At 43.0% G+C, this 10,268-nt stretch overlaps 2 protein-coding genes across 2 annotated transcripts in view; one reads left to right on the top strand and one right to left on the bottom strand.

The window, feature by feature from the left end:
- Positions 1-980: 980 nt before the first annotated feature.
- On the bottom strand, positions 981-8,203 carry UXT (ubiquitously expressed prefoldin like chaperone). The gene is made up of 6 exons (XM_018573174.1): positions 8,110-8,203; positions 6,167-6,248; positions 5,597-5,664; positions 3,411-3,518; positions 3,261-3,324; positions 981-1,245 (listed from the first exon to the last, which is right to left on the bottom strand). The coding sequence occupies exons 1-6, from the start codon at positions 8,169-8,171 to the stop codon at positions 1,210-1,212; spliced, it is 420 nt and encodes a 139-aa protein (XP_018428676.1). The 5' UTR covers positions 8,172-8,203; the 3' UTR covers positions 981-1,209.
- A 76-nt stretch (positions 8,204-8,279) lies between these two features.
- LOC108801241 (ER membrane protein complex subunit 3-like) overlaps positions 8,280-10,268 on the top strand; it is a 5,508-nt gene continuing 3,519 nt past the window's right edge. Inside the window, exons 1-2 of the mRNA XM_018573176.1 lie at positions 8,280-8,477; positions 9,149-9,206. Of these exons, the coding sequence (XP_018428678.1) occupies positions 8,323-8,477; positions 9,149-9,206 (213 nt within the window). The 5' untranslated portion in view covers positions 8,280-8,322. The remainder of the gene's footprint in view (positions 8,478-9,148; positions 9,207-10,268) is intronic.

Raw genomic sequence — 10,268 nt, 5'->3', positions numbered from 1 at the left:
GTGTTAAACCCTTCTGTGTAAGGAATAGGTGGCAAGCAAGAAATCTAAAGGTGCTCAGTGATCCAACTAATGAGGTAGCTCCTGATGCTCAGCACCAATCAGCCTACTTACAGAGTGTGTCATTAGAGATAGGCTAAGTGCTGAGGCAATTTAGCAGCTCTGGACCTGGAAAGCACTCCTAGGCTAACTTTTTAACAGAACTTGTTTTGGAAAGCACCTTTGCGTGGAACCCAGTGCCCAGCATTGTCCAGACCAGGTGGGTTCAGATGCAGCTCCAAAAGCTAGGCTGAATTGGATAGCCGCAATGTCCAGCAGCTATGTAGAGACAAGTCTTGATTGGAGAAAAATTGCTAGCAAAAAAATAGATTAGTCTAAATGTCTATCCTCCTAGGACACAAGCAAAAACCAGGAACATGCTGGTAGTAGGAGGGGTTATCCTGGGCTGGCCTACAGTTTTTTTTTTCCAAATCCCCCTGTGGACTCAATGGACGAGAAAGAAAGTGGCTTTAGTGCCGTCTCTGATCATTTCCTGTTTCAGAAACCACACAGGAAGAGATTGAAAATCAATAAACATCCTGACAAAGGACTTGACCCATTTTCACTTCAACTAAAAAAATTTAAAGTTTTGACTGACCTGGGAAAGAATGGATAACCTAGACCAAATGGGAAAGTTGAGTTTCCCCACAGCTGCCCAAGGAATAGAAGGCAGCACGTAGCATGAGGCCTGAAACACAATTCTGGCATGTCTGTCAAGGCAAGTTTTCATATTGCTGTTTGTTTTTTTTCTCCCATAGTGAAGATCAGTTGTGGCAGTTTTCTGTTTAGAACACTGGAATGTCTCACTGTTAAGTTTTGCTACAACAAAGAATTAAATAATCGAGGGGAAAAAAGCACAGTGCAAAATGTGTTGATAAATGGGCACCTACGAGTAAGTGGTTGCCCTTTACCTGTTAGAAGAATTTGCCCTTCCAAAATAAAGGCTCTTTGAAAAGTACCATCAAGCCAACCACATCCTGGTTTATCTTGAATTTATTACCCTGCAACACAGGTCTCTAGAGAAAATACAACAGAAGTACTGGACTTGTAAACGGACTGTAAACAAACACACTCATAAAGGGGCCTCCTCAGTTCCTGCGGGGAGATCGCCATCATCCAGCAAAATGACACGAGGGGATAAGACTTCTGATCCCTTGTTGTTATGGTCCTGGCTCACTCATTAGGCAACTCTTGTAATTCCCGCAGACCCTGCAAATTTTCAAGACGTTTTTCATGAGTAAAAAGTAGAACTTTCCCCAACCTGTCCGTCTATCTCCCACTCCGATTGACTTTAGGCGATCCCTAAAGACTCATCTCTTCAGGGAAGCCTATCCCACCTTAAACTAACCACTGAACTATCACGTTCTCAAACAATTCCTCCCCACACAGCTACCTCCTCATGTATCACTGGCCCCTCCCTTTTAGATTCTAAGCCCTCAGGGGCAGGGCCCTCCTTACCATATTTGCTTGAACTGTATTGTAGTTGTAATGTCTTCCTTATATTGTAAAGCGCTGAGCAAACTGTTGGCGTTATATAAATCCTGTATTATAATAATAATAACTTTCTTTTTCTGTGAAAAGTACATTTGTGTACTCTCTATGAGAGTGTCTTATAATCAGGAGGTTGATGCTGACCATACATGGTAACAAAACTGAGTAAAAACCACCCCAATTTAAAAGCAAATTACCGCTTAGGGTCTGCTCTAATCAACATAGTTAGCCAGGTTGAAAAAAGTCCATCTACCTATAGAGATAAGAGAAACAAACCCAAAAACCTGAAACAGAATGCTATGCCCACAGCTACACCCTGTTGATCCAGAGGAAGGCAAAAAAAAACCCTATAAAGCATGGTTCAATTTGCTCCAAGCGAAAAAATTCCTTCCTGATCCCATAAGGCAATTAGATATTCCCTGGATCAACAATCTCTGGTGCTTATTATACTTATACGAAGTTAATAATTACTAATTTTCTGTGCATTTAGGAATACATCCAGATTCTTTTTAAAAGAGTTAAGTTAGCTAGCTAGAAGTAGCTCCTGAGGGAGTTTATTCCACATTTTCACAGCTCTAACTGTGCAGAAGCCTTTTCGTATGCAAAGGTTAAACCTCTTTTCCACCAGACGCAAAGAGTGCCACCTTGTCCTCCGCAGTGATCTTAAAGTGAATAATTTGGCACCAAGCTCACTATGTGGACCATTTATGTATTTATACATAGTGATCATGTCCCCCCTTAATTGCCTCTTCTCCAGAGAGATCAAATTCAGTTTAAATAATCTTTCCTCATAGCTGATGAGTGAAACAGTGCTCATGATCTCTGAGCAGCACTGTTCATTGGAGCAGTGTGCAGGGAAACGTGTCTGACCGCTGTATCCTGTGTGTCCAACTCTCCTATGTGCTGCCAACACCTCTTAACCCTTTCTGAAGCATTTACCAACAAAAATAAATAAATGAGCAGAATATTGATTGCTGTATATGCAGCCTGACTGCATTACAGTAATTAATATTATTATTATTTTACAGGATTTATATAACGACATCAGTTTGCGCAGCACTTTACAATATAAGGAGGACATTAGAACAGTGTTTAGTTGGGATTTAATTTTTTGAAGTTGATTGGAGATTTGGTTCAAGTCATCCATATAAACCGCTGAAGATATTCTGAACCTTCTTGGTACAGGTCTCTATCCTCCTTTAAGGTGCCCATACACTGCACGATTCTCGTACGAGAATCGCGGGAAATCCTGCGATCGTACGAGAATCGTGCAGTGTATGGAAGGCATGCGACCGTTTCTACTGTACGGTCGCACGTCTTCCATCGAACCAGCATGTTTGAAAACCCGCCGGGAATCGTACGATTCTCGGCGAGTTGGTGGCCTGCTGGTTCGACAACTGCCGAACGGGCCGGTGTGCGCACGCGCACACTGCCCGTTTGCAGTCAGCGTAAGCCCGCCCCTCATTACAGTCATCGCAAGCCGCCCCTCAGGGGGCGTGGCTTGCGATGATCGAGAGTGCGATCCGCCCGTCCAAGATGGGCAGATCGTACGTTTTTTTAATCCCTTTACAACCATTGCAAGACTAAGGTCTTGCGATGGTTGTACAGTGTATGGCCACCTTTACTTGTAGAGTCTGTAATCTGCACTCCTTTATTATCTGATGCACATTGCAATGCAACATCTAAGCACCTTTGACAGAGTGATAAGTGCACAGCGGGTGCTTAATTCTTACCTCTAGGACCAGTCTGATATGGGCCTTAATATTTGCAGCATCTTTGGTCAGATTTTCACTAATTCTGAAGAAAAAATAAATAAATAAAAAATGTACTAAGCTACAATGCACATAGTCTTGTATAATTAGCCCTGTCAGAGATTTTCTTACTGAGTCAGCATTTTGTTCTTTCTTTCAATAAATTTTAGAGCTTCATCCAGCGTCAGTTCTGCAAAAAATCCAAAACCCAAAGCCAGGAATATCTTCGATGAGTCAGGACTGGCAAAAAAAAAACAGTAAAATGATTAATTTGATTAGCGGCAGAAATTAGACATTCTTACAGATTAAACAGACAGACCCACTCTTTAGATTAGCGCACGTGCATGATTCTAAATGAATCCAATAATGATCTGCGCTTAAGATAGACAAACTCCCCCTGTGGATTGTGCAGCTGTGCTAAAGGTAATTAACTCTCAAAATATGTGTAAAGTGTATGCACTGCACATCAATCACTTATACAATAAATACAAAACATGAACTACAATAGAAATATCCAAACAATAACTACTGAATGGATGACAATTTATTTTCTACTTGTGGACAATTATTTTCACATAAAAAGACATTTAGTGTTACTGTTTGGATATTTATATTTTAGTTCACGTTTTGTATTTATTGTATAAGTGGTTGATGCGCAGCGCATACACTTTACACATGTGCAGGATTCTAAAAGCTTTAGCTGGTGCTGTGCCCACTAGCACTGAATGAAGGTGACTGGTTATAGTTTAGTCAATTGATACCGAGAAAGGGGTGGCAATACTGATATATTTTTATATTTATGGAAATACATCTATGGGAACTGTTTTACCCAACAAATCATTTGTATTTTTGTCTATGCAGTCCTAAGATTTAAACAGCTCAGCCACAAACATTTGAAAACGAGGCGCTGTATTTGATCTTTCAGTATGTCAGTCAGATTATAACAGGGCACATTAGCTCCAGTAAGGCTGCTCTCCAACGTTCTGCTGACAAGGTGACTGCTGACATGTTGTAACTCCCAACTAAAAGTTATTTTGGGTTATGCGTCCAACCATTTACAACATCTGAGCCCTAAAGAAGGGGGAGATACTTTTAGGCCCCCAAAACATGTTGGCTGTTTTGTGTTATCCTATTGTGAACTAATACTGATATTAAAGGAATTTAGACTCCTGAACCTTTTGTTTGGCACGCTCATTGGACTTTAGACAGTACGGCCGGGCTGGTGACCTGACTGTTTTCTGCAAGTTGTTAAGCAATGCAGCTTGGTCACTTCCCTGCCTCCATCTGTAACTGAACAGCGAAGGAGAAGCAGCTGACTGATAAGTACAGCAGCTTGCTCTCCTCTCTTAATACTCCTTGTTATTATATCAGCATGATGCACATCTGATTGGCTCTTATCTCTGCCATTCCCTGTCCCTTACTTAATTGTGCTATACAGAGAATCACAGGGAGACTGATAAATGTACTTCATCTAGCTGCACTGAAAAGTACATTAAATGATAGTGAATAAAACATATAACTAGTTTTAATATCTACCAGGAATTCAGCGTTACATCATTTGCACTTTAAAAACAACAACACACACAACAAAGCATTAAAGGGTATCTAAACCAACACAAACATGTGATATATTGCAGCTTATTAGTCTTTTTTTCTCACCCCCGGCCATCCCCTTTATTTTCACCTGGTTATCCTTCAAATAACACACTTCCTTTCCCTGGATGGCTATGCTTACTCCTTCACTTCTCAAATATGTCTTCCTCTCTTCTTTACATCCTCCTGGGGAAGGGGTGTAATTAGGAGTTTACAGAAGGAAGAGAACAATGTTTTCCTTTCATTTCAGCTTACAGGATGTGACAGTGATACTTCAATTCTGTCAAGATCAACGGTTATTTTCTGTACTTGCTGAAAATGATCTTAGCCTAAAACATGGAAACTAATGCAGGCAGCACATCTAAAGACTGGTAAACCGCAATATATTGCATTTTTGTTTTAGGGGTTAAATATCTATTAATTGCCCTAAAACTGCCATAATTCATAATTCACAAAGCTTTAACCTGGAATAATTTCTCCATGGCCGCTTATTAGAAGCAAACACTGAAGACAGGCTTAGAGCAGGGACATGACCTCACTGTGTTCATGAACTGCAGCAGAGAAATGTCTGGTCACCTGGCTGGCTCTTCTGCCTATCAACTGAATGGAACTACACATCTTTTGGCAGGTAAAACAGCTCCCGTGTATGTATTTTAATGGTGTAGTAGAAGTTTCACAACATTCAGAACATTTTCAGAACACTCACAACAGTAAAGAATACCTACACTTCCGCGTTCACATAGAAGTTACAGCCCAAATCCACTTGTGTATTTAAAGGTCCAGAGTCTAATTCCTGTATTGAGAAACATAGTTAGAAGCCAAATGATACACCAGAAATGATCACAGGTCTACAGATTTTTTGTTTAGTGTCATGTGACAGTTTTTCTAAAACAATACAGACTAATGATTTCAGGACAGTGGTGGAGTGCCACAGTCAGGTCCCAGCTGCAACCCTGGTAGTTCTCATGAAAATGTCAATTATCGGCACGGGTACATGAAAAGTATCTGTGCATCCCTAATATATAACTCAATCCACAATGTTTACACCCTGCTGGTAAAACCCTCCCAGGCATCTCCTGCCTAGATGTCTATGGAGATTGACTGCACAGGGCAGGCAGTGCAACTGAGCCTCTACCAGAGGGATGTAAGCATTGTGCCGAGCTGTGGCATGTAGGTAAGTATCCATCTGGAGATAAGGAAGGGAGGGTGCATTCGGATGGAGAGGAGAGAGGGAAAAAAATCAATTCATATGTGAGTGGACTAAACTCCTGTACCATCATACTGGAGATCCTTACCTGCAACCTCTCAATGACGTTCTTCAGCTGCAAGTACTGGCTGATCTTCTCGTAGACGCTGTCCCGGTTCTCCAACACTCTCCTGTCATGAAAATGATTTAATTATATTTAACCCTGGCTAATAAATTAAACACTTACATACAGGCAATACAGAGATTGTAAGCAGAATCCCTCTTCTAGGAAGAAATGCCACGAGCCTTTAAATAATTCTGTCATCATCTAGGCCAGGGGTGGGCAACTCTGGCCCTCCAGCTGTACTTTAACTACAAACCCCAACATGCCTCTGGGAGTCATGCCTGTAACTGTCAGGCTTGCAGTGCTACATGGGAATTGTAGTTCCACAACAGGGTCACCCACCTATGATTCTAGGTGGTCAGCCAAGAGTAAAATTGCTCAATAGTTCCCATGCTGTTTGCTCTTGTTACGTCCAGCAAGGTATAAAGTGTATGCTCTTGCTTAGCGCTGCCCCAGTTCACCCAGCATGCCCCACTATCTTCCACAATTCAGCACTTGGTTCCAGAGCAGCCAATCACCATCTCATGTGGGAAAGAAGGAAGGGGGAGGGTGGTTAGTTCTGTTTATTGACACCTAAAGCCCCAACATTTATTTTTAGATCAAGTGGAGAATTAGAAGTGGTGGAATTAGAACTCCTGTCTGGTTTTTAGTGCCGTCTGTGTCCCCATTAGGGAGATTCACCCCCCTCTATTTGTCCTGGTGAAAGTTACCACTGAAAGTGAAAGAAAATCCCAAATTTTGGGTTGTCATCAGAACAGAAATAGAAGGGAAATCCTCCAGCTGGGACACTAGTTCTAGTAACCCTGCTAAACACTAGGGGATAATTTACCAAAATCTGGAGCAGATTTGCACTGCAACCAATCAGCTTCTCTCTCATTTTCAAATCTTACCTGAGCAAACCGAAGAGCGATGCTGATTAGTTGCCATGGGCAACCGTTCCAGATTCTGTCTGCTCCATCCTCTAGGAATGTTACTAACTTTTCAGGGATTTCCTTTCACTTCCTGTTGTGGCTATCTGACAGGCAGTGAAAGGAAATCTCCCTAATGAGACACAGAGGGCAAACAAACAGGGGTCATAAACCCTCCATTACGCTGTTCAAAACTAAAAAAAAAAAAGTTTGGACTTCAGTTCTACTTTAAGTACAGAAGTGTGCATTATCAAAACAGCCAGAGAACTACCGGTAGCAAGGCTGGCAATGACAAGCCATGTATTTGTCGTTTTTGGAAGAATCTGTATCTCCATTCTTTAGGTGTTATAGTAATACAGCTTTATCTCACAGGGCTGGCTGTGTATACTGTTATTCACTCATATTCTCTCCTTGTCAGAGCAGAAAAAAAGATTGTACATTTGATTGGGCCTGGGTGGGGGGTGTATGTCAGTGACATTTTTGCACAGGCATGGGAAAACTCAGGTGAACTGTGTTCACACCGAGCCCCCGCACATCACTGGTGGACAACATTGGGGGACACCCACTGAGCACCAATCTTCACAATGTCCGCTGCCATACATCTAGACTATTAAAGCTCCAGGATCATCATCAGCACCATCCATATATGTCCATATATATATATATATTATATGATAAGCTGATGGATTGTGAGATGCTTATCTGAAGTCTTTATTCAGGGTGATGTAGACCCAGTTTCATCCCACAATGCCACGCTGACTCCATCCTGAGCTCAGACACATGTATCTGGTCATCATGAAACTTTTGATTTGTCCGTCTAATCATAGAATCGCTCGGATCCCCGAAGATCTGACTGACTTAGTTTGGTTTGGGTTGTACAGCCCAATCTCTATGTATATGGCCAGTTCTTGCCAACAAGAAGTCAGGTGACAAGCAGAAGAGGGAGTCACGTGTTTCTGTGTAGACTAGAGAAGGGGGGGAGACATCCCGTGGTAGGAAGACCAATCACGTGCTTCACACCTCAGGTCTCGCTGCAGGGTGTCGGTCACGAAAGCTTCGTATCGCAGCACCTTCTCCTCCATGGCACAAGCAGCACGCGGGCCACTTCCGGACGTTACGTTAGGGACGGGGACGGGCGAGCGGCCATGTTGGACCCTGGCGGAAGCGCAGTTAGGGGATCGGAAGTGCTAGGCAACATATGCCGTCCGGTTTCCGGTGCTAGTCCGGGTCAAGATGGCGACGCCCGAGTTGTTGCTGGATTCCAGCATTCGACTGTGGGTGGTTCTGCCTATTGTCTTTATCACTTTCTACAGCGGCCTCCTCCGCCACCATGTCACCCGCCTGTTACAGGGGGATAAGAAGACCGAGCTGGAGCCCCTGAGTGACAGGTAGGGGACTTTAGATGTATGTGTGAGCAATTAGAGCTGACTGAAGGGGCTCCTAGTTATACGGTGGGCCCTCAGCTATCACAGCTGTTCTCTTCCTTGGTCATGTGTGGCTCCTAGGTATGTAGCAGGGGCTCTGAAGTGGATGGAGAGCTCCCGATCTGTCATTTTGCCATATCTGACCTCTAAAGTATGTGCTCTTAGCACGTCCCTCATTCTCATGTCAGAAAATGGTATGTATGGTTGGGTGCTGTACAAAACTGGGGACATGTTACATGAGGTGGGCAACGAAAACACACGTCAATCTTCCCACTTCAAGTGCAGACTGCTGGGATCTAAGGGGTGCACAAGTACCATCGTTTATGGGCTAGGCACTGGGATCCTAAGTTATGCTTTCTTTTTTTTATATTTTCAACAGCCATATGTGGCCCCTGTTATTTGCAATCATTAGGCTGACACAGTTGCCCTTCCTCCAGGAATACTAGTCCATGTTCTATGGAAGAGTCCCCCCTTACCACCTGTTGGTGACAACTGCAGAAGTTTGGGTTCCTCATCACTAGGCTTTGCATTAGGCTATACATTAAGGCTAATTTTGGAGAGCTGTGAATAGAACTCTGCCCTTTTGAAAACTCTATTCAGCCTTTGTTAAACCTTCATGTTTCTTTTTTTTCCAGTCAGGTGCTGATCAGAAGCCGCATCCTCAGGGAAAATTGCAAATACATCCCTCGACAGGTCAGTTTTAACCAAAACCGCACGCTGTCCACTTTAGTGGACTGGATGATTTCTTTACCTGGGTAGCTGATATTGCTAATGCGGATATTAAAGTCCATCTCGAAACAAACAAAAAAACTACCCCTGCACTGCAAGGGTCAAGTGCTTGTTTACATCTAGGGGCTGTAGTAAAACAGATTTGCTTATCTGATCCTTGCTTTCTCCTGGCTGCTAGACCGGTCCTGTGGCTTTTCTCTCCTGAGCTCCAGTGGTCTAAGGACCATTGATGTCATCCTGTCTCATGCAGGTCCCATAGACCTGCATTAAGATGTGAGGATGCTGAGGGACAATCCATAGCTAATCACAGGAGAAGAGGACGGCGCTGACTGCTGGAGGGATGGAGACCAGGTAAGTAAACCTGCTTTATTGCAGACCCTAGACATAAACAAGCACTCCACTCTTGCCATGGGGGGGGGGGGGGTGTTGTAGTCACACTGCAAAGCGATTTTTGGTGTGCCCCGAGATTTTCTTTAAAGGAAACTTTTTCTAAGAGAGACATGAAGGCTGCCATAGCTGACTTCCCATTCTGCAAATGCTAGATTCTAAATGTCATGCTGGCCCTTTGGCAATACTTTGTCACTAACCCAGAGCAAGTATACATAGTAAGACCTCTGATACTACTCCCACTTCTCTGATCTGCATACTGGTTTTGAGTCCATGCTCAAAAAGTACTGAAACTAGTGGGTCAGAATAGCAGCCAGGTAACAAGGATTTTCAGAAGGTCAATGATGGCAGCTTTCTTAAATACAAACTAAACTAAGGGACACTTGCCTCTTTTTTTTAACCACTTCAAGACCAGGTGTTTAGTCCAGTTTAGTGTCTTCAGTCATCTTAATTGGCTGGTCTGGTAAAGGAGTAGATTCTTCCCGGCATTGAGGTGTGCTGAAATTGTATACTGAGCCACGAATGCTTAGTTCAGTGTACACTCTAAACAAGTTTGCAAGCAGGGAGGGGGGACATTTTTATTGCAGAAGATGCATAAGTATGTCTCCTACAAAAAAGCCTTCCTGCTTGCAAACTTTA

The sequence above is a fragment of the Nanorana parkeri genome, unplaced genomic scaffold (genome assembly GCF_000935625.1).
Source record: "Nanorana parkeri isolate BGI_ZX_2015 unplaced genomic scaffold, ASM93562v1 scaffold2263, whole genome shotgun sequence".
In the NCBI taxonomy this organism is placed as follows: domain Eukaryota; kingdom Metazoa; phylum Chordata; class Amphibia; order Anura; family Dicroglossidae; genus Nanorana; species Nanorana parkeri.
This window is presented reverse-complemented; position numbering and strand designations above follow the sequence as displayed.